At 45.1% G+C, this 27,954-nt stretch overlaps 1 protein-coding gene across 3 annotated transcripts; it reads right to left on the reverse strand.

The window, feature by feature from the left end:
• Nucleotides 1-534: 534 nt before the first annotated feature.
• On the reverse strand, nucleotides 535-27,954 carry LOC135520952 (DENN domain-containing protein 3-like). 3 transcript variants are annotated; one of them, XM_064946826.1, is made up of 26 exons: nucleotides 27,352-27,951; nucleotides 25,862-26,016; nucleotides 25,467-25,752; nucleotides 25,152-25,267; nucleotides 24,872-24,999; nucleotides 24,684-24,789; nucleotides 24,308-24,427; nucleotides 22,953-23,171; nucleotides 20,926-21,041; nucleotides 20,313-20,468; nucleotides 19,907-20,003; nucleotides 19,714-19,817; nucleotides 18,344-18,528; nucleotides 16,658-16,817; nucleotides 15,985-16,346; nucleotides 13,306-13,565; nucleotides 12,806-12,976; nucleotides 8,820-8,949; nucleotides 8,388-8,498; nucleotides 5,465-5,604; nucleotides 4,512-4,669; nucleotides 3,965-4,098; nucleotides 3,648-3,766; nucleotides 3,199-3,336; nucleotides 2,619-2,845; nucleotides 535-2,529 (listed from the first exon to the last, which is right to left on the reverse strand). In XM_064946826.1, exons 2-25 carry the CDS (start codon nucleotides 25,943-25,945, stop codon nucleotides 2,639-2,641), a joined length of 3,807 nt encoding a protein of 1,268 aa, XP_064802898.1. In that variant the 5' UTR covers nucleotides 25,946-26,016; nucleotides 27,352-27,951; the 3' UTR covers nucleotides 535-2,529; nucleotides 2,619-2,638. The 3 variants fall into 3 exon arrangements, with proteins under 3 accessions (XP_064802898.1, XP_064802899.1, XP_064802900.1); XM_064946827.1 differs by having other exon boundaries at nucleotides 535-2,845; nucleotides 8,388-8,495; nucleotides 27,352-27,931; XM_064946828.1 differs by lacking the exons at nucleotides 535-2,529; nucleotides 2,619-2,845; nucleotides 3,199-3,336 and adding an exon at nucleotides 3,364-3,454 and having other exon boundaries at nucleotides 27,352-27,954.

Consider the following 27,954-nt stretch of genomic DNA (forward strand, 5'->3'; position numbering starts at 1 on the left):
TAAATGTTTCATAAAATGTCAACATTGATATTACAAATAGCTAAATACATTAGAAATAATATTATTTTGCAATGCAAAAAAAAGCATTGACAACTGAGTTCTCTGTGGTTAAATAGACTCACATTTACATGTCATTCACACCCACCCACAGACAAAGCAAGAGAACTCTATGTTTCCATTGTCTAAGACACATCCCAAAACATTCCTTTCATTAGCTCTCTGCATAATACTACAACACACAGCAAGCCAGGCCCATAGCAGAGACCCAGTCGGCATACTAAATGACACTCTATTTCCTAAATAGTGCAGTAACTTTGCACATAGCCTTACGGGCCCTGGTCAAAAGTAGTGCACTTTATAGGGAATAGGGTCCCATTTGGGATGTCCCCAGGGTGCATAATTGTTATATGTATATGAAAGAAAGGCTGACTTGCATGAATGAGCATAGGAATACATACAAAATAACTGTACAATCATTTTTATTGTATGTGACAGCTAAGACATGGGTGAGGCAGAAATATGAATCTGAAGACATTTAGTGTATCCAGAATATTTTTAGTGAAAAAAAATCAAAACATTGTGAAACAGAGAAATGCTATTACATCATTATCATCCAGTATATACAGGCAGACCCCAACATAAAGAGAACAGATGATGACAGGGTTCTTCATGATCATGTCATTCCCTGAGCCTCAATGTCCACTGTATATTGTCTACGTCCCTAATGGCACCCTATTCTCTATAGGGCCCTGTTCAAAAGTAGTGTACTATATAGCGAATAGCAAGGTCCTCACATTTTCGAACAAGGTAGTGCTGTTGAGTACGGTGGGATGGGGGGGGGGACAGACCACAAGGTGGAGCAGCGTGGTGGGGTTGGGGGACAGACCACAAGGTGGAGCAGCGTGGTGGGGTTGGACGGAAGACTACAAGGTGGAGCAGCGTGGTGGGGTTGGACGGCAGACCACAAGGTGGAGCAGCGTGGTGGGGTTGGACGACAGACCACAAGGTGGAGCAGCGTGGTGGGGTTGGACGACAGACCACAAGGTGGAGCAGCGTAGTGGGGTTGGATGACAGAAAACAAGGTGGAGCTGCGTGGTGAGGTTGGAGGACAGACAACAAGGTGGAGCAGCGTGGTGGGGTTGGACAGACAACAAGGTGGAGCAGCGTGGTGGGGTTGGACAGACAACAAGGTGGAGCAGCGTGGTGGGGTTGGACAGACAACAAGGTGGAGCAGCGTGGTGGGGTTGGGGGACAGACAACAAGGTGGAGCAGCGTGGTGGGGTTGGGGGACAGACCACAAGGTGGAGCAGCGTGGTGGGGTTGGACGGCAGACCACAAGGTGGAGCAGCGTGGTGGGGTTGGACGGCAGACCACAAGGTGGAGCAGCGTGGTGGGGTTGGACGACAGACAACAAGGTGGAGCAGCGTGGTGGGGTTGGACGACAGACCACAAGGTGGAGCAGCGTGGTGGGGTTGGACGACAGACCACAAGGTGGAGCAGCGTGGTGGGGTTGGACGACAGACCACAAGGTGGAGCAGCGTGGTGGGGTTGGATGACAGAAAACAAGGTGGAGCTGCGTGGTGAGGTTGGAGGACAGACAACAAGGTGGAGCAGCGTGGTGGGGTTGGACAGACAACAAGGTGGAGCAGCATGGTGGGGTTGGACAGACAACAAGGTGGAGCAGCGTGGTGGGGTTGGACAGACAACAAGGTGGAGCAGCGTGGTGGGGTTGGGGGACAGACAACAAGGTGGAGCAGCGTGGTGGGGTTGGGGGACAGACAACAAGGTGGAGCAGCGTGGTGGGGTTGGGGGACAGACAACAAGGTGGAGCAGTGTGGTGGGGTTGGGGGACAGACAACAAGGAGGAGCAGCATGGGGCATTTGGGACACAGACGTGGAAGGATGTGAAAAACAAAATGGCCAACCTTGAGTCTTTAATCCAGGAAAAGCACATTTTAGAACAAAGCTTTGAAAAAAACATTTAGAAGCTCACCTTCTCTCTGAGGTGTTCAGGGAAAATAAGAACAATTTATAGTCTATAGCAGGGACATTCAACTCTGACCACACGAGGTCTGGAGCCTGCTGCTTTTCTGTTCTACCTGTTAATTCATTGCAAACACCTGGAGTCCCAGGTCTAAATCAGTCCCTGATTAGAGGGGAATCACCCACCTGGAGTCCCAGGACTAAATCAGTCCCTGATTAGAGGGGAATCACCCACCTGGTGTCCCAGGTCTAAATCAGTCCCTGATTAGAGGGGAATCACCCACCTGGTGTCCCAGGTCTAAATCAGTCCCTGATTAGAGGGGAATCACCCACCTGGAGTTCCAGGTCTAAATCAGTCCCTGATTAGAGGGGAATCACCCACCTGGAGTCCCAGGTCTAAATCAGTCCCTGATTAGAGGGGAACAATGAACAAAGCAGTGCAACTGGCTCCCAGGTCCAGAGTTGAGTTTGAGGTGGATATAGCCTCTTCAGACCTGTAGGACTCCTCGGGGTCTGCAGGGCTCTTCCTCTAACCTGGTCCCACATCTATTTCTGCTGTTTAGGAAACTCCTGTCATTGTTGTGCCAAACATTTTATTCACTTAAAAGAGTTGTCAAAACCACACAAACAGATACTGGACCAGGCTACTCGTCCTCTACTCAACCTTCCAAATGGCGATTTTGCCATCCTGGCAGGCGGAGCCACTGAGTACATAGCGGCCCTCTGCAGAGCACAGTGCCTGGACACTGTCTGTGTGGGCCATCAGCTCCTTCTCTACACTGTGGCTCTCTGTGTCCACTATGTAGATCTTCCCACTCATCCTGCACTGGTCAGGGCTCGGCCCGCTGCAGCCAACCCAGATCTGGACGAGGGAGGGGGAGGAGACAAACAATGAAGAGAAGCTTGTTGAGGATTTGCAGTTGTACTGTGACATTGATCATTACTATGAGAGATAAAATAATGATGGTAGGGTGGAATGTATGGTATCATTTCTAAGTACGGTACTATTTTAACTGCTACTTTCCAAGCTTTTGTAGAAATTGCACCACCTGAGAAAGACTGTTGTGGCCAGAATCTTATGAATGTGTTTCGTATGTGTTAATAGTCACGTGTTAAAGAGGTTATTATGTTGGTACCCTTCCATTAAAGTGTTACCAGCAAAACACGCAAAGAACAGCAGGTGTGAACATCCAACTGAGACCATTATTTTCTCACCTGATTCTTAACCTTGATCATACAGTTGACCCCTGTACAGTTCTGTAGCCGCACCCTCAGGAAAGGCTTGGTCAGGTCTCTACAGTGCCAGAGACAGAGCTCGTCAGAATCAGAACAGCTCGTCCACAACTGGCCCCTCTGAAAGAAACACACAGTGGACTGGTTTAGCCATCAGCTCATGACACTCTCATTGACAAGCAAACTGACTGTTGGAGAGCTCGTCAGAATCAGAACAGCTCGTCCACAACTGGCCCCTCTGAAAGAAACACACAGTGGACTGGTTTAGCCATCAGCTCATGACACTCTCATTGACAAGCAAACTGACTGTTGGAAGGCTGCAAAAGTACATAGTGTCTGGCTTGACTATTGAGGCCACTTGGAGGCCTAGTATGAGATAAAGATCTTGGTTCAGTGAACTCTCCAAGATGAAGGGAACATGGGCCTACTACCTCTAAGAAGAGGACGAGGCTGCTGAGCTCAGTGGGCATGCTCCGTAGATCCTCAGGAAGTGTCATCTTACGATGTGGGGTTCCGTTCTTCCTCAGTTCAACGATGCCGTCTCTGGCACCTGGTCAACATAACAGATGGGAACAAACCAAAGGTTTCTGTCTAGATGCTTGCTGTTGTTAGCATGTTATCTTGTGGTCAATTGACACACTTTGTTAATTGATCATTGGCAGGGTATATAATACATAGGAGTATATTTAAAAAAAAAATAGAATAATATACAGTTAGAGTATAACTATGACTGAGTGAGTTAACTTACAGCACCACAGTGTTCCATTGAAGAGCTGAATGGACATAAGCCTATCACAGGTCAGTTGAAACTGCTTTTTCACTTTTAGCGTTGAGAGGTCCCACAGAATGACTGTTCCATCGGCACTACAGGAGTATGTCTGTCTGGGGGGAGGAGAGGGACAGTTGGACTAAAACAAGCACCATGTAGAAGCCTGATGGTGGTCAAACTACTGATGATTCACTGAGGGCAAAGTAAAGAAGTAGTTTAAGTACACTGCTGCCATCTGCTGGTTGGAAATTAGACATCAAAAACACTCCATGTTCTAAGATTCTTGCACTATGATACTGGGGTGGGACAGTTCAAAGAACTACTTTCTGCAATAGGTGCATTGGTCATTTGAACAGGCAGTTCTAACACATTATCCTTCCTTCAACATAGAATCCTGAACATCACACATGGGTTAACAGTTTGTGTGGGTGAAGTGACTGTAGCATGAAAGAGTGCCCTACAGTATATAGGGAATAGGGTGCACTGTGGGACACAGACATACGGTACTATATGTGTAACATTTTACCTCATCTTGTCACTCTCCTCCAGGGCAAAGTCCATAACCTCATGCCTGTGCTCTGTCAGCTGCTTATTGCAGGACATGCTGCGAGTGTCAATTATGTAAATGATGGAATCCTGGGAGCCAATCCATACTTGATCCTGGTCCAATCCCAGCATGCAGTTCTGTGCACATAATAAAGCCACGTATTCAGCCCATAAATGCGTCCCAAATGGCACCTATTCCCTATATAGTGCACTACTTTTGACCAAGACCCATAGAACTCTCGTCAAAAGAAGTGCACTATATAGGGAATAGGGTGCTATTTTGGACGCATCCATATCCAGGTTTAATCCACTGTTATGTGAATGGCAGGCACTCCTGTTCATGCCTCATGAGACCACAGAAAGGAGGAAACACTATCAACAGAAGAAAAAGAGAGAGAGAGGGAGAGAGAGATGGAGAAAACAAGTGAAACAGAACTAGAGGGGGGAGAGAGAGAGAGAGAACAGGAGTGAGAAAACAAGTGAAACAGAACTAGAGGGGGGAGAGAGAAAGAACGGGTGAAACAGAACTAGAGAGAGAGAGAGAGAGAACAAGTGAAAGAGAGCTAGAGAGAGAGAGAACAAGTGAAAGAGAGCTAGAGAGAGAACAAGTGAAAGAGAGCTAGAGAGAGCGAGAGAGAGAAAGAGAGGGAGAGAGAACAAGTGAAACAGAGAGCGAGAGAAAGAGATCACTGTACTTAATTCAATATAACAATTTCTTTTCAAAGGATATCTGTAAGCAATTTCACAGAAACAAAGGACTGTTCCAATATCCACTCACATATAACCCTTATAATGTATGGCCAAATCCAATGCTTCTCTCTAAGTGTTCTGCTACACTAATGTGAATATTGGAACAGAGCCTAGTAGGAAGGCTCAAGTGATAGTCCAGGGAGACTGCAGGGGAAATGGTGTGTCTGCTTGCAGACATCATACCAGTTGGGAGGATCCCACTTGAACACAGTTCTGCTGCATGGACCAGCTGGCTGCATCAAACACAACCACCCTCCCACCACTGAGGGCACACCACAACTTGGGGTTCCCATCTCCGTCTGCCTCCGAGTAACTCAACTGGCCTGGATAAACAGAGAGAGAGACTGTAGTCAGTCACAGCAATTCAGCTTTTATCTGCGAATGTCTACATCAAAATCAAATAAACTAAAAGTTAAATACACAAACCATGGGTCAGCCAGTCGATGGATACTCCCACATGCATATAGATGATATGTATACGGTATATACTGGAGTTCTGCATTACAACAGAATATGTGGGTTTTTCACTGCCTTGGAGATCATACTATTCTTTTTTTGGCAACTTTTACTTCACTACAGAAAGAAAATAATGTACCTTTTACTCAATACATTTCCCTGGACACCCAAAAGTATTCGTTACATTTTGTTAGGAAAATGGTCCCATTCACACACTTATCAAGTGAACATCCCTGGTCATCCCTACTGCCTCTGATCTGATGGACTCACTAAACACATGCTTTGATTGTAAATGATGTCTTGGAGTGTTGGAGTGTGCCCCTGGCTATCTGTAAATGATGTCTTGGAGTGTTGGAGTGTGCCCCTGGCTATCTGTAGATGATGTCTTGGAGTGTTGGAGTGTGCCCCTGGCTATCTGTAAATGATGTCTTGGAGTGTTGGAGTGTGCCCCTGGCTATCTGTAAATGATGCCTTGGAGTGTTGGAGTGTGCCCCTGGCTATCTGTAAATGATGTCTTGGAGTGTTGGAGTGTGCCCCTGGCTATCTGTAAATGATGTCCTGGAGTGTTGGAGTGTGCCCCTGGCTATCTGTAGATGATGTCTTGGAGTGTTGGAGTGTGCCCCTGGCTATCTGTAAATGATGTCCTGGAGTGTTGGAGTGTGCCCCTGGCTATCTGTAAATGATGTCTTGGAGTGTTGGAGTGTGCCCCTGGCTATCCGTCAATAAAAATAAAACAATTAGGTCGTCTGGTTCACTAGAAGGAATTTGTATGAATCATTTATTTTACCTTTGATACTGAAGTACATTTTATTCCATTTACTTTTGATACTTAAGTATTTTTTTAAACCAAATACTTTTAGACTTTTACTTTTACTTATTTTACTGGGTGACTTTTACTTCTGTCATTTTCTATTAAGGTATCATTACATTTACTCAAGTATGACCATAATACCTTTTCCACCACTGGACGTGGCTGGGGGTTATAGCATTTCTTTCACATGGCCCATCAATTTAGACAAGTGTGTCTGGGTAATCACCATCTAATATTTATAAAGTATTTTTTATCTGGACACTTTCTGTTTACCTGGAATTTTTCCATATTGTTGACTACTACCACTTTTAATCTTTACTACACTACTCACTGTTTAGCACATGACCTCACATGTGAATCCTTAAATAGATGGGTGGTGCTGGCTTAAGAGTGTGTGAACAATGCTGAATGGGTGTAGACAAAGGAGAACTCTCCAAAACATTCAAAATGCCCTTTTCTCAAAAGTGAGTTTACAAGTTTATCAACTTGCAGAATTACTTTCCCATTGTTCTTCAAAAATGCAGTGAATGATTTACCATTTTGTAGCTCTGAGCCTCTACTTTTAACCAATGTAAAAAATATTTCAAATGTTGAGCCGGTCAGTGATATATTAAGTTTTGTTGACTCACACTGTACAGTACAACAAGTTCATAAGTTACCACACCTGACAAGTGTGAAGAAATGAGACAAACTTTGACAATACATGTAGTCATCTACATAAACAGATGAGAGTAGACAAACAAATAGGCCTGTCGGGTGCTTTCCACTAGTGTGTATTTGCAGTCAACTATTACGGCTTCAAAGCTCCTCTGGTTTCCACTCAGATGTGTTAGGACATGCACCATACAGGACATGTTGGGACATGCACCATACAGGACATGCACCATACAGGACATGTTAGGACATGCACCATACAGGACATGCACCATACAGGACATGCACCATACAGGACATGTTAGGACATGCACCATACAGGACATGCACCATACAGGACATGTTAGGACATGCACCATACAGGACATGTTAGGACATGCACCATACAGGACATGCACCATACAGGACATGTTAGGACATGCACCATACAGGACATGTTAGGACATGCACCATACAGGACATGCACCATACAGGACATGCACCATACAGGACATGTTAGGACATGCACCATACAGGACATGCACCATACAGGACATGTTAGGACATGCACCATACAGGACATGTTAGGACATGCACCATACAGGACATGCACCATACAGGACATGTTAGGACATGCACCATACAGGACATGCACCATACAGGACATGCACCATACAGGACATGTTAGGAAATGCACCATACAGGACATGCACCATACAGGACATGTTAGGACATGCACCATACAGGACATGTTAGGACATGCACCATACAGGACATGTTAGGACATGCACCATACAGGACATGTTAGGACATGCACCATACAGGACATGTTAGGACATGCACCATACAGGACATGTTAGGACATGCACCATACAGGACATGTTAGGACATGCACCATACAGGACATGTTAGGACATGCACCATACAGGACATGTTAGGACATGCACCATACAGGACATGTTAGGACATGCACTTAACTGGCATGTAAACAGCTTCTATCTTACAAGCAGATACATCAGAGTGAAAATAACAGACAAACTATGATAGCTGACTTTGTCTGTTTCCCCTCACCTGGTGTGTAGAGTAATAGAAAGTCAGCTGTCTGTTTCCCCTCACCTGGTGTGTAGAGTAATAGAAAGTCAGCTGTCTGTTTCCCCTCACCTGGTGTGTAGAGTAATAGAAAGTCAGCTGTCTGTTTCCCCTCACCTGGTGTGTAGAGTAAGACATGTACAGTCTGTGGGGCTGGGAGGTCTAGTGATGGATTGATCTTGTGTTTCAACGTCTCCAATGTTGTCTTTGGAACCACCACAGGAACTGCTTACAGACAACAAAACAGAAAGCAGAAAAAATGACATATCAGAATAGGAATCACTTTCCTGATTACAGAAAATCACAATGAATTTCACACACTATTGTTCTTCGGAGGCACATCCGATGTTGATTTAGTTGTATACTTGATCCTTGAACTCCAAGGGGTGGTTTCCTGGAAACTCCTGGACTAAATACATGTTCAATGATTCTCCATTGAGTTTGTGTTTTAGTCCGGAACCCCACCATTAAACTTACAAATAGTAAAGCTTACAGATGATTTATATGCAAAGAAACAAATCGAAAGTGCATCTGGACCATAATGCATACCTTCATGTTTCACTCTGTCAAAGTATGCCAGTTTAGAGGCGGCAAATATGGCCTTCTGGGTCTGAAGGCAGCCAACCACAGCATCCATGAGCAAGACGTTAGTCAAAGCCTGCTGCATGTACTGAGGATCCTTAAAGGGAACATGACAACTTATACACACACTGCCTGTACTGAGGATCCTATAAGAGAGACATAGTCTTACAAATATAGACACACAACCTACTACACATTACAATGTACAATGAGTACAGCCAATTAAACAGCGTGGGAGATCACATTAAGCTTGGGAGATCACATTCGGATAATATAATAAGGACAAAACATAATACTTTTCAGCAGAGCAGAGGGGTGGGACAAGCCTGTACTGTAAGATTAATATCCCTGTATGAAGCCTGGAGGAAAGCATCAGAGCAGAGGGGTGGGACAAGCCTGTACTGTAAGATTAATATCCCTGTAGGAAGCCTGGAGGAAAGCATCAGGCCAGAGGGGTGGGACAGGCCTGTACTGTAAGATTAATATCCCTGTAGGAAGCCTGGAGGAAAGCATCAGGCCAGAGGGGTGGGACAAGCCTGTACTGTAAGATTAATATCCCTGTAGGAAGCCTGGAGGAAAGCATCAGGCCAGAGGGGTGTGACAAGCCTGTACTGTAAGATTAATATCCCTGTAGGAAGCCTGGAGGAAAGCATCAGGCCAGAGGGGTGGGACAAGCCTGTACTGTAAGATTAATATCCCTGTAGGAAGCCTGGAGGAAAGCATCAGGCCAGAGGGGTGGGACAAGCCTGTACTGTAAGATTGATATCCCTGAAGGAAGCCTGGAGGAAACCATCAGGCCAGAGGGGTGGGACAAGCCTGTACTGTAAGATTAATATCCCTGTAGGAAGCCTGGAGGAAAGCATCAGGCCAGAGGGGTGGGACAAGACTGTACTGTAAGATTAATATCCCTGTAGGAAGCCTGGAGGAAAGCATCAGGCCAGAGGGGTGGGACAAGCCTGTACTGTAAGATTAATATCCCTGTAGGAAGCCTGGAGGAAAGCATCAGGCCAGAGGGGTGGGACAAGCCTGTACTCCAGCGTGGGGCAGCAGGTAGCCTAGCGGTTAGAGCATTGGGCCAGTAACCGAAAGGTTGCTGAATCGAATCCCCGAGCTTACAAGGTAAAACTGTCGTTCTGCCCCTGAACAAGGAAGTTAACCCACTGTTCCCCGGTTGTCCGTCATTTAAATAAGAATTCGTTCTTAACTGACTTACCTAGTTAAATAAAGGTTAAATAAATACATGTATTCATATCCCTGTAGGAAGCCTGAAGGAAACCATCAGGCCAGAGGGGTGGGACAAGCCTGTACTGTAAGATTAATATCCCTGAAGGAAGCCTGGAGGAAACCATCAGGCCAGAGGGGTGGGACAAGCCTGTACTGTAAGATTAATATCCCTGTAGGAAGCCTGGAGGAAAGCATCAGGCCAGAGGGGTGGGACAAGCCTGTACTGTAAGATTAATATCCCTGTAGGAAGCCTGGAGGAAAGCATCAGAGCAGAGGGGTGGGACAAGCCTGTACTCCAGCGTGGGGCAGCAGGTAGCCTAGCGGTTAGAGCATTGGGCCAGTAACCGAAAGGTTGCTGAATCGAATCCCCGAGCTTACAAGGTAAAACTGTCGTTCTGCCCCTGAACAAGGCAGTTAACCCACTGTTCCCCGGTTGTCCGTCATTTAAATAAGAATTCGTTCTTAACTGACTTACCTAGTTAAATAAAGGTTAAATAAATACATGTATTCATATCCCTGTAGGAAGCCTGAAGGAAACCATCAGGCCAGAGGGGTGGGACAAGCCTGTACTGTAAGATTAATATCCCTGAAGGAAGCCTGGAGGAAACCATCAGGCCAGAGGGGTGGGACAAGCCTGTACTGTAAGATTAATGTCCCTGAAGGAAGCCTGGAGGAAACCATCAGGCCAGAGGGGTGGGACAAGCCTGTACTGTAAGATTAATGTCCCTGAAGGAAGCCTGGGGGAAACCATCAGGCCAGAGGGGTGGGACAAGCCTGTACTGTAAGATTAATATCCCTGAAGGAAGCCTGGAGGAAACCATCAGGCCAGAGGGGTGGGACAAGCCTGTACTGTAAGATTAATATCCCTGTAGGAAGCCTGAAGGAAAGCATCAGGCCAGAGGGGTGGGACAAGCCTGTACTGTAAGATTAATATCCCTGTAGGAAGCCTGGAGGAAAGCATCAGGCCAGAGGGGTGGGACAAGCCTGTACTGTAAGATTAATATCCCTGTATGAAGCCTGGAGGAAAGCATCAGGCCAGAGGGGTGGGACAAGCCTGTACTGTAAGATTAATATCCCTGTAGGAAGCCTGGAGGAAAGCATCAGGCCAGAGGGGTTGGACAAGCCTGTACTGTAAGATTAATATCCCTGTAGGAAGCCTGGAGGAAAGCATCAGGCCAGAGGGTGGGACAAGCCTGTACTGTAAGATTAATATCCCTGTAGGAAGCCTGAAGGAAAGCATCAGGCCAGAGGGGTGGGACAAGCCTATACTGTAAGATTAATATCCCTGTATGAAGCCTGGAGGAAAGCATCAGGCCAGAGGGGTGGGACAAGCCTGTACTGTAAGATTAATATCCCTGTATGAAGCCTGGAGGAAAGCATCAGGCCAGAGGGGTGGGACAAGCCTGTACTGTAAGATTAATATCCCTGTATGAAGCCTGGAGGAAAGCATCAGGCCAGAGGGGTGGGACAAGCCTGTACTGTAAGATTAATATCCCTGTAGGAAGCCTGGAGGAAAGCATCAGGCCAGAGGGGTGGGACAAGCCTGTACTGTAAGATTAATATCCCTGAAGGAAGCCTGGAGGAAAGCATCAGGCCAGAGGGGTGGGACAAGCCTGTACTGTAAGATTAATATCCCTGTAGGAAGCCTGGAGGAAAGCATCAGGCCAGAGGGGTGGGACAAGCCTGTACTGTAAGATTAATATCCCTGTAGGAAGCCTGGAGGAAAGCATCAGGCCAGAGGGGTGGGACAAGCCTGTACTGTAAGATTAATATCCCTGTAGGAAGCCTGGAGGAAAGCATCAGGCCAGAGGGGTGGGACAAGCCTGTACTGTAAGATTAATATCCCTGTAGGAAGCCTGGAGGAAAGCATCAGGCCAGAGGGGTGGGACAAGCCTGTACTGTAAGATTAATATCCCTGTAGGAAGCCTGGAGGAAAGCATCATGCCAGAGGGTGGGACAAGCCTGTACTGTAAGATTAATATCCCTGTAGGAAGCCTGGAGGAAAGCATCAGGCCAGAGGGGTGGGACAAGCCTGTACTGCAAGATTAATATCCCTGTATGAAGCCTGGAGGAAAGCATCAGGCCAGAGGGGTGGGACAAGCCTGTACTGTAAGATTAATATCCCTGTATGAAGCCTGGAGGAAAGCATCAGGCCAGAGGGGTGGGACAAGCCCGTACTGTAAGATTAATATCCCTGTATGAAGCCTGGAGGAAAGCATCAGGCCAGAGGGGTGGGACAAGCCCGTACTGTAAGATTAATATCCCTGTAGGAAGCCTGGAGGAAAGCATCAGGCCAGAGGGGTGGGACAAGCCCGTACTGTAAGATTAATATCCCTGTAGGAAGCCTGGAGGAAAGCATCAGGCCAGAGGGGTGGGACAAGCCGGTACTGTAAGATTAATGTCCCTTTAGGAGCCAACCGATCTTATACTTTCTTCATAATACGGTAATAAAAGAATGTGACATGTTTTTCAAGACTATGAATAACCACAGAACGCATTCAGGAGGGTGAAATGGACTATGCTAATATTTCTACCCACATGTTCCACAAAGTGTTTAACAGAAGACACTGCACTGCTTAACAGCTTTGCTGCGCCACCGAAAAGCTAGCAATTCCATGGTGAGGGTTGGGGGATTTCAAGCTGAAGGGGTTAGTTTAATGAATTCCACTTGGTTACATTATACCCTATTGAATGTAGCACCAGTCTTTGAGATCCAGCATATAACCTACCTTGTGGTCGTCTGCCATCGTCCTCCCAGCCCACATCTCTCTGACCATGAGATTCCACAGGTCACACGCAGACTTCAGGTTGGCCTCAAACACCTCCTTCCTCAGACTGCACTTGATCTTCAGAGACGGGATCCTCAGCAGCAGGAAAGGAGCAAAGGAGATTTTCACCTCCTGACAGAGACGAGAGGGAAAAGGGGATGTCTAGTCAGTTGGACAACTGAATGCATTCAACTGAAATATGAGGAGAGGATTATCAGGTGTCATCATGGCAGATTTTCATTTGTACAAAGCCAAACATTGAAGGCAATACACTGTAGTCATACCAATGTACCCTTCCATATTATTCATTACAGAGTGAGTTTCCAAAAGCTTCATAGCACTAAGATCATCTTTCATCCATTACCTATACTTGTCAAAGATTATTTTAAGACTACAAAGCTTTTAGAGAACTCATCCCTGAACAGTACTACGACTAGTGCCTAAACATAGAGTAACCACACCTTTATGTCTCTGAACTTGGTGATCTCGATAAATCCAGGCCTCCCGTCAGTGAGCAGGAAGAGCCTCTTCTGTGTCATGGCGATCTTACCCACTCCCTGGTTGGTTTTGACGGAGCAGGACAGCTTGTAGACACACTCGTTGTTGTCCAGGTGCTCCATGACCTCAGCTGGCAGGTGAACATCCTGGGCCTCCACCTCCGTCTCCTTCCAGAAGGTGTAGAACACACGGAACACCTCTGGGTCAATCTGCTTCTGTTGCCCTGGAAACAGAAGGTGTAGAACACATGGAACACCTCAGGGTCAATCTGATTCTGTTGCCCTGGAAACAGAGGTAACCTTCTCTTAGAAGAAGTCTTCAAGGAGCCATTCGTTGTAAGAGTGGTGATGTAAATGTAAACAAGGCATGACAAGTCTCAGCAGCCTGTAGAGAACATGCTCATCAAACGCACATTAAAACCATGCAAATTTTACTTTCATGTTTATGCATGTCATTCAAGCCAATAGAAACAAGCTACTTCAAACAGCATCCATTGTAAACAGGAACCCTGTATTTTGTCAAAGCAAAGAGCACATTTATACATCTTCCATAGCTGAAGACGCCCCATGAAACAACAGCCATCCATCTCATGTATGATGTCATGGAATGAACATTAAAACCAAGCAGAGATGAAGAGAGAGAAAAAATAAAAGAGATGCCACATGAGTCCCGCTGACCAATCATACGATGGGATGCTGCAGACAAACTGGACAGTCTCGCTCACCATCCAATGAGGAGTCAATGTAAAATACTGATTTGGAGGGACTCCTCATGGCAGAATTCAAACCCAAAGTCACTGAATCCAAAGTCACTCTTACAAGATCCTATTAATAAAATAAGGACAATCAGATGATACACACCGTGTTCCTAGGCAGAGTGGTACTGTATTTCAAACTGTATTGACAGATCAATCGCTCGTTTACTATCATGGGTGATCTTATTGCTATAGTACAACCATACTGTACTGCTCATGCATGTCCTGTCAACGAGAGGCCTGACCTCTAACTCACCCACAGTAAGAGCCTCAAACAGCCTATGGATGGTAATTCTCAACTTACCCACAGTGAGGGCCTCAAACAGCCTATGGATGGTAAGTCTCAACTTACCCACAGTGAGGGCCTCAAACAGTCTATGGATGGTAAGTCTCAACTCACCCACAGTAAGAGCCTCAAACAGCCTATGGATGGTAAGTCTCAACTTACCCACAGTGAGGGCCTCAAACAGCCTATGGATGGTAAGTCTCAACTTACCCACAGTGAGGGCCTCAAACAGTCTATGGATGGTAAGTCTCAACTTACCCACAGTGAGGGCCTCAAACAGTCTATGGATGGTAAGTCTCAACTTACCCACAGTGAGGGCCTCAAACAGCCTATGGATGGTAAGTCTCAACTTACCCACAGTGAGGGCCTCAAACAGCCTATGGATGGTAAGTCTCAACTTACCCACAGTGAGGGCCTCAAACAGCCTATGGATGGTAAGTCTCAACTTACCCACAGTGAGGGCCTCAAACAGCCTATGGATGGTAAGTCTCAACTTACCCACAGTGAGGGCCTCAAACAGCCTATGGATGGTAAGTCTCAACTTACCCACAGTGAGGGCCTCAAACAGCCTATGGAAGGTAAGTCTCAACTTACCCACAGTGAGGGCCTCAAACAGCCTATGGATGGTAAGTCTCAACTTACCTACAGTGAGGGCCTCAAACAGCCTATGGATGGTAAGTCTCAACTTACCCACAGTGAGGGCCTCAAACAGTCTATGGATGGTAAGTCTCAACTTACCCACAATGAGGGCCTCAAACAGCCTATGGATGGTAAGTCTCAACTTACCCACAGTGAGGGCCTCAAACAGCCTATGGATGGTAAGTCTCAACTTACCCACAGTGAGGGCCTCAAACAGCCTATGGATGGTAAGTCTCAACTTACCCACAGTGAGGGCCTCAAACAGCCTATGGATGGTAAGTCTCAACTTACCCACAGTGAGGGCCTCAAACAGCCTATGGATGGTAAGTCTCAACTTACCCACAGTGAGGGCCTCAAACAGCCTATGGATGGTAAGTCTCAACTTACCCACAGTAAGAGCCTCAAACAGCCTATGGATGGTAAGTCTCAACTTACCCACAGTGAGGGCCTCAAACAGCCTATGGATGGTAAGTCTCAACTTACCCACAGTAAGAGCCTCAAACAGCCTATGGATGGTAAGTCTCAACTTACCCACAGTGAGGGCCTCAAACAGCCTATGGATGGTAAGTCTCAACTTACCCACAGTGAGGGCCTCAAACAGCCTATGGATGGTAAGTCTCAACTTACCCACAGTGAGGGCCTCAAACAGCCTATGGATGGTAAGTCTCAACTTACCCACAGTGAGGGCCTCAAACAGCCTATGGATGGTAAGTCTCAACTTACCCACAGTGAGGGCCTCAAACAGCCTATGGATGGTAAGTCTCAACTTACCCACAGTGAGGGCCTCAAACAGCCTATGGATGGTAAGTCTCAACTTACCCACAGTGAGGGCCTCAAACAGCCTATGGATGGTAAGTCTCAACTTACCCACAGTGAGGGCCTCAAACAGCCTATGGATGGTAAGTCTCAACTTACCCACAGTGAGGGCCTCAAACAGCCTATGGATGGTAAGTCTCAACTTACCCACAGTGAGGGCCTCAAACAGCCTATGGATGGTAGCGACGTCTTTCACAATCCCAGACTCCTGGATGCGCTTCACAAAGTCCTCCTGCAGCATGTGGGTCTTAGGGAGCTGGAACTTCTTCACATGGTCGTCAGCTTGGACCAGCACCATCTCGTTGTCTTTCACCTTGAAGATGAGCCGCTTGAGCTCTGGCCGCCGGTCCACCTGAGAGAACTCGTCCTTCTGCAGCGAGTCCACTAGCGCCTTTACCAGGTCGGTGGGGAAGATCTCGATGTCCGTCTTGTAGAGTTTCTGGAAGTCACTGAGGGCGTCAAGACGCTTGGAACACAGCGTGTTCATGAAGCCGCGCAGGTAGAAGTACCTTGGAAATAGGGAAAGGGTTGTATGGAGAGTAGTAGGACTTCACTTAGAAATGATTTGTGACGTATGTATGTAGTGCGTATTGTGACTGATGGGACACACACTAACGTGCCCTCTCTCTGTCTCGCCCACCAGGTGCCTCTCGTTGCTATCAGCAGGAGCATTGCCTTTATAAACTTGGTGGTCCAGTCACTTTATGAGGACTTTTCAAATACCCAATAAAGTTTTTTTTTTTATATTTTTTTTTTAGATGTAGTGTGTTTAAAGCGTGACTTCATAAAATGAATCATCCCTATGTTGTAAACGAAGTACCTGGCCAAGAGGGTGGAGTTCTCAGGAGGAACACAGGAGATGGCCTTCCCCAGTAGTATGATCAACTCTCCATAGTACTTCTGGACATGGTGGTGCACCATGGGAGGAGGAAATTCTGGCAGCTTGAAGATCTTCACAGGCTTGGGCGGGATCTTGAAGGCTGTGTAGAAAAAGACAAAGAGAGACACTGCAAACAAAAAGGGTCTACTTTATATGAATCATCTCCAGCACTACCTCAACATATGTGAAAATGGCGTGTTTCTATGATCTGTAGTAAAATAAGTGAGGAAGATGTGTTTCCAATGTCATTATCAACCAATTAGGAGGCAATTAGTAGGTAATGTCTCCTCATAATTGGTTAAAATCACATGATGCACAACGATGTCATTGGAAACACTTATTTACCTCTATATGTTTTACTAATGAACATAGAAAGACGCCATTTTAAAATATGTTGACGTTGAGGATGAACATGAAGTTGAACATTTGTGAAAATTCCTTTTAAGATGAATCTTCTTGTTCACAGAAGTCTAGGCTTAATGACCTACACTTTACTTTAACCATCTGTCATAAGAGCCACGTAACACTAAATAGTTGTGTGTTATAACAGTGTAAAGTCACTTTTCATTAGCTGACAACAGACATGACTTGTTATGACATCCGTTATGACAGTGTTATGTAGAGTAGTCCAATAGACATTTCAAGTAAAGAGTCAGTGCATAATGTTACGGAGTAATGTTAATGTAACCGTGTAACGTTAAACATCCCAGTATGTGTGTTAATCAGTGGGTAGCTATTATTAGTCCTCCCACTGCAGGGGTTTTGCAAAATCTGGATTTCCAGAAATCCTGGTTGGAGGATTTCATGCTTCCTCCGTCCTAATTCCACTAATCTTCCAACTGGGATTTCTGGAAACCTGGTTGGAGGATTTCATGCTTCCTCCGTCCTAATTCCACTAATCTTCCAACTGGGATTTCTGGAAACCTGGTTGGAGGATTTCATGCTTCCTCCGTCCTAATTCCACTAATCTTCCAACTGGGATTTCTGGAAACCTGGTTGGAGGATTTCATGCTTCCTCCGTCCTAATTCCACTAATCTTCCAACTGGGATTTCTGAAAACCTGGTTGGAGGATTTCATGCTTCCTCCGTCCTAATTCCACTACTCTTCCAACTGGGATTTCTGAAAACCTGGTTGGAGGATTTCATGCTTCCTCCGTCCTAATTCCACTAATCTTCCAACTGGGATTTCTGGAAAACCTGGTTGGAGGATTTCCTGCTTCCTCCGTCCTAATTCCACTACTCTTCCAACTGGGATTTCTGAAAACCTGGTTGGAGGATTTCATGCTTCCTCCGTCCTAATTCCACTACTCTTCCAACTGGGATTTCTGAAAACCTGGTTGGAGGATTTCATGCTTCCTCCGTCCTAATTCCACTACTCTTCCAACTGGGATTTCTGGAAAACCTGGGAATTTGGGGAAAATTTCTAGTACCTAAAAGGGTAGGAGAACCCCTTGAAAAAAACTTTCTGGTTCCAGGTAGAACCCTTGTGGGTTCCATGTAGAACCCTTTCAACAGAGATTTATATATGGAACCCAAAAAAGTGTTCTACCTAGAACAAAAAAGGGTTACACTATGGACACAACCAAAGAACCCTTTTGGAACCATGTTTTCTAAGAGTGTACTCACCACTTTCAGAGATAATGGTCTTCTTGAGGGAGGTTTGTCTGAGGAGGTTGAGATGGCGCTCCTCTCCCAGGTTGGGGAGGCTCATCCCCAGCCTCTTGTTCAGACGGATCTCTGGGTTGCTGCTATACTTCCTGGCCATTTCCTGCATGGTGGGCCTCCTGGGGTTGTCTGTCATCGCCTTCATTCTGACATCAGACACATATAAAACAGGACTGTATACAATAGCCTAAATACCATACAGGACTGTTTACAATACAATACCCTAAATACCATACAGGACTGTGTATAATACAATACCCTAAATACCATACAGGACTGTAAAACATACAAGACCCTAATATACATACAGGACTGAATACCATACAATACCCTAATATACATACAGGACTGAGTACCAAACAAGACCCAGAATACCATACAGGACTGAAAACCATACAATACCCTAATATACATACAGGACTGAGTACCAAACAAGAACCAGAATACCATACAGAACTGAATACCATACAATACCCTAATATACATACAGGACTGAGTACCAAACAAGACCCAGAATAACAAACAAGACCCAGAACACCATACAAGACCTTAAACCTCTCACTGAGTCTCCCCCAGACATATATGTAGCATGTTTGCAGTGGGGTACTATGTAATAGAATTCAATCATTTCCCAAATCACTCCTCCAGTATCCCTAGCCAGTCTCTTTCACTTATTTGATCTATTCCAGCACTAACTGGTCAACTACCCGTCAAGGCTAGCCGGTCAACTACCCGTCAAGGCTAGCCGGTCAACTACCCGTCAAGGCTAGCCGGTCAACTACCCGTCAAGGCTAGCCGGTCAACTACCCGTCAAGGCTAGCCGGTCAACTACCCGTCAAGGCTAACCGGTCAACTACCCGTCAAGGCTAGCCGGTCAACTACCCGTCAAGGCTAGCCGGTCAACTACCCGTCAAGGCTAGCCGGTCAACTAACCGTCAAGGCTAACCGCTCAACTAACCGTCAAGGCTAACTGGTCAACTAATCATCAAAGCTCTCAAAACACTGTAAATGGATGGTGGTTCTTGAAGAGAGGTTTGAGAAAAATGCCTCTGCTGTACATTCAAATATTCAACAACAATACAACATCCAACAGACTGGATAACTGGATCAGACTTGTGGAGAAACTCTTCCTTTGATGTTAAAGCAGGTTTGCAGCGGTGTGTTCTATAAATTAATAATTGGACTGAACTCCATAACATGTCCAGGCAGGTTACCAGCGGTGCCATAACTCAGGCTTCGTTCTAACCATCACTGTACCATCAGGGAGAAAAGTGAGTTGGAGGGTAGGGGAAGGGATACGCAGGAAGGGGATATTGTAAGTGAGAGCTTACTTCTGTGTCTCTGAGCGAGTGTTGACCTCCATGCGTGTGAAAGCATCCATCTTCCTATTGAGGCGGTCCTTCAGGAATGAATGAAAGATGTGTGTCTCCAAGACCTATACGGATACACATGTATAAATTGAGTGTAGGAATCAACCGTACTCTTTATAGTGATCGTGATCTGAGAGGCTACTTCAACATGTACCTTTCTGTAAAAGGGAAGGTCAGCTTGCTCTCTGGTCTTCAGGAACTCTTCACTGTTAAACACTCGGTGTTCATAGTTCAGGTGACCACTGACATCCCTGATGAAAGGCAGAAATGCAGCAGACCATTAATACACGGGCTACATTAGTGCCTTTAAAGACCAGGAAATAGAACATCTTCCTACACGTCACCGGGTTGACTTCCTCCTTACAGATACAACACCAACATAATCTCACATATGCCACTATTGGCTCTTTCCAGTGTGAGCATTACTCAAGGGAGAGCAGTATTGACAGATTTGAATTCACTTGTTGATGTCTGTAAACTGGAAGTCTACCCGATGTGTATGATGATGTCATACTTTAAGCCCTGCACCTCATAAAGAGAGTCTGAACAGCATGACTGACCTGAACATGTTGACAATGAGCTCCAAGGTAACATTCTGTATTTCCCAGTTCAGGTTGTGCTGCCATTGTCTCCTCAGCATGCGCATCTCATTAACGTCTGAGCCGGCCCCTTGGTGACACACCTCTAGATCATGTTGTAGCTGGAGGCCCTTCCTCCTGTAGAGCAGCAGGAAAAGAAAACTGTTGTTCACTCACTGCCACAAAAACAATGTTATATAAGCATGACTGTGAGTGAGAACTGATGTGATATTCTACCTCACAATAACCTCATTCGGTGTAATTGAGACAATGGATGTGTCATTTCAGTTGTAGGGGTTTCAGCACAGAACAGAGCACATAGTCTGCATTGTCTATGTATTCCTCCTGTTATTCTTCTGTTCTACATGTTTCTCTCTGCATTGTTGGGAAGGGCCCGCAAGTAAGCATTTCACTGTTAGTCAACAGTTCTTGTTTATGAAGCATGTGACGAATACAATTTGATTTGATTCTGAAATGGGACCCTATTCCCTATATAGTGCACTACTTTTTAACAGTGCCCATAAGTAGTACATTATTCCCTAGTAGGGCACTATATAGGGAATAGGGTGCGATTTGGGGGGGGGGGGGGTCCTACCGCTTGGTAAAACACTCTGCCGAAATGAAGGGGACATCTGGTAGGTCGACAGTCTCTGAGCAGGAAGAAGACACTGTTCCATCATCAATATTAATCAAGATCAGGTCGTCTGTTTCCTGTCACAGAGAATAGAGAGTTCCAAAAACATTCAAAAGTCAAAGCTTTTCTTTCTCCAACTGCTATGACATTTCAACTGTTTGGAAACGGAACAAGACAGTACAACCAAGAAGTAGGTCTAAACACTGTTTATGGACAGTTGGACACTTGACACAACGGCATCATGAAAATCATATTGATGTCCGACATCAAATTACACAAAGACAAAAACATGGTTATACAGTGCCTTGCGAAAGTAGTCGGCCCCCTTGAACTTTGCGACCTTTTGCCACATTTCAGGCTTCAAACATAAATATATAAAACTGTATTTTTTTGTGAAGAATCAACAACAAGTGGGACACAATCATGAAGTGTAACGACATTTATTGGATATTTCAAACTTTTTTAACAAATCAAAAACGGAAAAATTGGGCGTGCAAAATTATTCAGCCCCCTTAAGTTAATACTTTGTAGCGCCACCTTTTGCTGCGATTACAGCTGTAAGTCGCTTGGGGTATGTCTCTATCAGTTTTGCACATCGAGAGACTGAACTTTTTTCCCATTCCTCCTTGCAAAACAGCTCGAGCTCAGTGAGGTTGGATGGAGAGCATTTGTGAACAGCAGTTTTCAGTTCTTTCCACAGATTCTCGATTGGATTCAGATCTGGACTTTGACTTGGCCATTCTAACACCTGGATAAGTTTATTTTTGAACCATTCCATTGTAGATTTTGCTTTATGTTTTGGATCATTGTCTTGTTGGAAGACAAATCTCCATCCCAGTCTCGGGTCTTTTGCAGACTCCATCAGGTTTTCTTCCAGAATGGTCCTGTATTTGGCTCCATCCATCTTCCCATCAATTTTAACCATCTTCCCTGTCCCTGCTGAAGAAAAGCAGGCCCAAACCATGATGCTGCCACCACCATGTTTGACAGTGGGGATGGTGTGTTCAGGGTGATGAGCTGTGTTGCTTTTACGCCAAACATAACATTTTGCATTGTGCCAAAAAGTTCAATTTTGGTTTCATCTGACCAGAGCACCTTCTTCCACATGTTTGGTGTGTCTCCCAGGTGGCTTGTGGAAAACTTTAAACAACACTTTTTATGGATATCTTTAAGAAATGGCTTTCTTCTTGCCACTCTTCCATAAAGGCCAGATTTGTGCAATATACGACTGATTGTTGTCCTATGGACAGAGTCTCCCACCTCAGCTGTAGATCTCTGCAGTTCATCCAGAGTGATCATGGGCCTCTTGGCTGCATCTCTGATCAGTCTTCTCCTTGTATGAGCTGAAAGTTTAGAGGGACGGCCAGGTCTTGGTAGATTTGCAGTGGTCTGATACTCCTTCCATATCAATATTATCGCTTGCACAGTGCTCCTTGGGATGTTTAAAGCTTGGGAAATCTTTTTGTATCCAAATCTGGCTTTAAACTTCTTCACAACAGTATCTCGGACCTGCCTGGTGTGTTCCTTGTTCTTCATGATGCTCTCTGCGCTTTTAACGGACCTCTGAGACTATCACAGTGCAGGTGCATTTATACAGAGACTTGATTACACACAGGTGGATTGTATTTATCATCATTAGTCATTTAGGTCAACATTGGATCATTCAGAGATCCTCACTGAACTTCTGGAGAGAGTTTGCTGCACTGAAAGTAAAGGGGCTGAATAATTTTGCACGCCCAATTTTTCAGTTTTTTAATTGTTAAAAAAGTTTGAAATATCCAATAAATGCCGTTCCACTTCATGATTGTGTCCCACTTGTTGTTGATTCTTCACAAAAATATACAGTTTTATATCTTTATGTTTGAAGCCTGAAATGTGGCAAAAGGTCGCAAAGTTCAAGGGGGCCGAATACTTTCGCAAGGCACTGTATAAAGGATGTACCAAGGTTGCAATAAAGAAACTACTACTACTAATACAAAGCCTCCTACCGCAGCGACCTCCTCAAAGTGGTTGAGGTGGCAGCCCATGAGGAAGGCGGTGGGGGCCATGACGAAGTCCAGCATCTGGGCTGAGAGGATGGGCACGTAGGGGTGCTGCCAGTGGAGGGGGTGGATGTAGAACATGAAACACTCTGCCACCAGGGTGAGGCGGGACCAGTCAGCTGAGAAGAACACTACCCTCTGCTCCATCAGAATACCAGTGATGATCTGGGCAAACCAACACAGGGCCAGGGGTCAATAGAACCAGAGGAGAGGAGAGCAGGGTAGAAAGAGCAGAGTAAAGTAGAGCAGAAAGAGCAGAGTAGAGCAGAAAGAGAAGAAGTACCAGAGTAGAAAGAGTAGAGTATATCAGAGCATAGTAGAGCAGAAACAGCAGAGCACAAAGAGCAGAGCAGAAAGAGTAGAGGAGATCAGAGCAGAGTAGAGTAGAAAGAGTAGAGCAGAAAGGGAAGAGTAGAGCAGAAAGAGCAGAGTAGAGCAGAAAGAATAGAGCAGAATAGAGCAGAAAAAGCAGTAGAAAGAGAAGAGCAGAAAGAAAAGAGTAGAGCAGAAAGAGTAGAGCAGAGTATAACAGAAAGAGCAGAGCAGAAAGAGAAAGGTAGAGCAGAAAGATTAGAGCATTGCAGAGTAGAGCAGAGCATAACAAAAAGAGCAGAGTAGAGCAGAAAGAGTAGATCAGAGCGGAAAGAGTAGAGCAGAAAGAGCAGAGCAGAGCAGAAAGAGCAGAATAGAGTAAAGCAGAAAGAGCAGAGCAGAGTAGGGTAGAGCAGAAAGAGTAGAGCAGAGCAGAAAGAGTAGAGCACTAAGAGTAGAGTAGAAAGAGCAGAGTAGAGAAGAACAGAGTAGAAAGAGCCTAGTGGAGCAGAAAGAGCAGAGCAGAAAGAGTAGAGCAGAAAGAGTAGAGCAGAAAGAGAGGAGCAGAAAGAGAGGAGCAGAGAACAGAAAGAGCAGAAAGAAGATAGAGTAGATCAGAGTAGAGCAGAAAGAGCCGAGTATAACAGAAAGAGCAGAGTAGAGCAAAGTAGGGCAGAAAGAGCAGAGCAGAAACGTTGAGCATAAAGAGCAGAGTAGAAAGAGTAGAGCAGAAAGAGGAGAGTAGAGCAGAAAGAGCAGAGTAGAAAGAGTAGATCAAATCAGAGTAGAAAGAGCAGAGTAGAAAGAGTAGAGCAGAGTAGAACAGAAAGAGCAGAGCAGAAAGGGTAGAGTAGAAAGAGTAGAGCAGAGCAGAAAAAGCAGAGTTGTTGCCAGGCAGGGCAGAAGTCAAAACATCACTCCGAACACTTCAGTTGAATGGCTCATCGTAGGAAATGTTGTTACCCGTCTGAACATAACTCTCTACTCACCTGTAAAATCTGTTTGGATCTAAAGCACAGGAAGGGCAAATGGAGATCCAGGTCTACAGCGGGGTGTTCCTTATCCTCTCTGGAAGGCAGTACGATCATCAGGGGTCTCAGGTTGAACACCTGGGCACAGTCAGGGGTGAGCACATCATCAATATCAGTACACAAGAAGGAAAAGGTGTTGGTGGTGGTAGTAGTAGTTATTTTTTTTGTCATTTTTATTCTGACTGTAGGATGGAGAGAGGGGGGAGAAATGAAGGACCAAGGAAGAATCAAACCCCAACAATGCATAGTCCATGTAGAGTGAGTAGTGTTCAAATACAACCAACCACTGGCACTTCAGGCAGCCTAGCAGTTTGGATAACATAAAGCAGCTCACCACATGTAGTTGTCCAGGGGGTGGAATGGGCACTAGAGACAGTTTGGCTGCAAATTCCTTCACCCTCTCTTCAGACAACCTGCATGTTCTAAGCTGCACCAGCAAACTACAGAAGTGTACAGAAGAGAATGATTTAAGAAACGACAACACACATATACGGGCTGTATTGAAGACGTATTGACCCTTACCAAGACAGACAGTCCTTCAGAGCATTGTAATAAGGATGCTTGGATATGACACAGATGGCAAAAGCAGTGTAGAGCTTAGTGGTCCTGGTGGACGACCAGTGTCCATTCTGATAGAACACTGACCCTTCCTACGAGGACAGAAGTGACAAATCAACTGTGTGAGCATTGAGTCTTTCGCAGGAAGGAGCATCATTGCGAAAACATTTAACACTGTTTTGCACAGCTTTATAATGAAAATGATCACATGTTTATGCAGGAGAATAAAAAGAAAGACTCCCACCTGAAATGGTCTACAACACTGAACAACCACTCCATGGGTTTGGTTACCGAACACATCCGTGAAGACTAGAAAGTGAAAACGCTCTTCTTTTGGTTCATTTGTTACTTGAAGCCCCCCTGATTTCAGAAAAGTAAGGATTATTTACATCCCTCTATTGTAAGACAGTGGGCCATGTCTTTGAGCTAATGTTTTAATGACATTGTACATAGGGATGTCTGTCAGCCTTCATTTTGGTATGGTGTTTACCTCAGGTCATCTTTATAATCCCAACAATGACACATTTAACTGGCTATCAGCCTCACAATATACCTCTACCTGGAAAGCAGAGTTGGGGCAGGGCCATGAGGTCGATGTCCTTGGGGACGCTGACATCCTCCGTGACAGTGGCCCCCTCACTGCTCCCGGCCCCTCCAGGGCCACTAGGAGCCACCACTAGCCTCTCCTTCTTCTTGATGAAGGACCGTCTGCACTGGACTCTACTGAGGGTTCTGGGGACACCAGACTCATCTGCATTCTCTTTGGTCACAAACGGAGGTACGTGGACTTGCAAGACCTCTGGGTCTAAAATAAGGTCTGTTGTGCTGTTGCCCTGCTGTAGAGACTAAACAGAACAATCCATGTTAACCTCCATTTTACATTTCTAATCCACGATCCAGCTCATCTCTCGAATAAACTCTGTATTAAAAAAGACATTTGCTGATTGGCATTACCTGGTAGACATCCTTGAGTTTATCCTCAGAGGCTCCGACAACAACACACGCTTCCAGTAGCCCTGAGGGAAGATGGTCTGCCATCAGAACCAGTCCTTCCTCCTCTGGACATCAGGCTCACAGTGGTGGAATCACATCCAAGCATGGGGTTTGTGCTTTGGAGGAGGAAGCGAGACAGAGACAGAGAGAGAGAGAGAGAGAGAGAGACAGAGAGAGAGAGACAGAGACAGAAAGAGATTGTTCTTCAGAAACATGAGTCACACTCCTTAGCTTGTTCATTTGGGCAAGTTGTTATACCCTTGATCACAGCAGCTGGCTAACAAGATAAAGAGCACATGACATCCTGCTTATTATATTATATCACCTTTTAATAGATATTTACAAAAACAAGCCAAGAGGCTCGCAGGCTGGAAACACAGCTCACCTGATCACTACTAGGAAAATAAACCAAATTGGAGAGAGTCCTCTTCTCTGAGAAACCATTAAAAAGGTGTCATCAAAAGCAACTATGGCATCACCTCACCAAACAACAAAGCAGAGTTGGAGGAAATACAGCTGTAGCTTGTCTCCTCTGTAAAGGCAGCCACCTCAGGAGATACAAGATAAACACCCTTTAATTTAATTTCCCTGCTTGAGGGGAATTTCTGGGCAAATTGGTTTCATGTGTGCTGAAGATACCCTTCAATAGGTCACTGAGAAAACTCAATTGAGGAGTGGCACAGTTCACTTTATGATTGGGTGGGTGGGTGGCCTAGTGCTGCTGTATTGAAAATAAGTGCCTTTTTAGATTAAACAAAATATGTCATTTAAAAAACGTAGTAACTGCACTCATATCCCTTTGACATCTACAATAGAGGTGTGACTTTCTAATGGGCGGTCTGAAAAGCGACCTGTCACCAGTTCCTGCATAGCTTCGCATATGAGAGCAACACGAATTCATATTATACACACGCATCACGTCATTATAGCTGCAGAACTGAAACCATGACATGTTTTATGTGATTTCAGCAGTTTATGTCACAAGTCCTTTGCAGTTGTAGTCTGAACTAGACGATTAGAAGCAGCACTAAAATGAATGCGTTACAGTGAAATAGGCTCAAATCGGACACTCCTTTTGTCTGCTTAATCCCCTTATCTCCCCATATTCCCAGCCTTTTCAGTACTGTTTGACTGACATACAATGCATTTAGTTTCCATTGATGAATTGGTGTCTCTGGAAAACTTGGCAACATTGATTCCCTCTGCATTCTTTCCATACAAGCCATACTGAAAGAGCCAAGATCCCTTTATAGGCCAAGAGCATGTGATGATCAAATTCCATGTTGTGTGTCAATCAATAGCTACTGTGCATACATCACTGTCAAAGCATATTCACGTTTCCGTAAAAATATAGAAGGTAGCTCAGCTACATATAAAAATGTAAATTGTCAAAACAGAAAGTTAGTCTTTAACTGATTTATTTCAAATGCCAATTAATGATCTTCACCAACCTGTTGGTCCATCGGTAATCCAAGATCACGGGCCAAAGTCAGACATTCGTTTGAATGAATTTGTAGCCACCGAAAGACACAATCAAAACACCTTTGTAAACAATGCAGTTGAATTGACCTTCCCATGAAATGCTGTTATCTGTCTGACTGCGATTAACAGCGTGCTGCTTCCTGCTTTCAGAAAGGATACAAAATCATGCGTACTGGAAAAATGCAGTTGCTCCTACTTTTGTAAATAATTCAAAACCTTGTGCATTCTAATTTGCTGTCGTAAAAGTTAAGAAGCTGCATTGCCAACTTAACAAAACTGCTATAATAAATTATGTCAGAAGACTCATTCAGTTTCTCTATCGACTTTGTTATTGTGCCATCTAGTGAGCAATTTGCAACACTGTAACAATGCAACGACACTCAATTTAAGTGTAGTGTTAACCAAGTCGCAATAAAGGCATAAAGATTCCACTTCTTCAAAGAAGGCAACCGCTGCTGGTTATTTGAATTACATTTGCACACATTTGGGGAGAGACATCATTTTGATATTTAACGGTGCATTCATTACCTATCCTCCATTTGTACACCAATACCCTGTTAATTAACAGGGTT

Source organism: Oncorhynchus masou, chromosome 29, assembly GCF_036934945.1.
Source record: "Oncorhynchus masou masou isolate Uvic2021 chromosome 29, UVic_Omas_1.1, whole genome shotgun sequence".
Lineage (NCBI taxonomy): Eukaryota > Metazoa > Chordata > Actinopteri > Salmoniformes > Salmonidae > Oncorhynchus > Oncorhynchus masou.

What these genes read in the sequence shown, in the direction of transcription:
- LOC135520952 (XM_064946826.1), bottom strand. Translation starts at nt 25,945, where the DNA reads ATGGCAGACCATCTTCCCTCAGGGCTACTGGAAGCGTGTGTTGTTGTC. An exon ending in CTCATTGTCAACATGTTCAG is followed by an intron (nt 20,004 to 20,312) that starts GTCAGTCATGCT and finishes GCCTTTCATCAG; the next exon opens with GGATGTCAGTGGTCACCTGA. An exon ending in TGACAGAGTGAAACATGAAG is followed by an intron (nt 8,499 to 8,819) that starts GTATGCATTATG and finishes GTTGTCTGTAAG; the next exon opens with CAGTTCCTGTGGTGGTTCCA.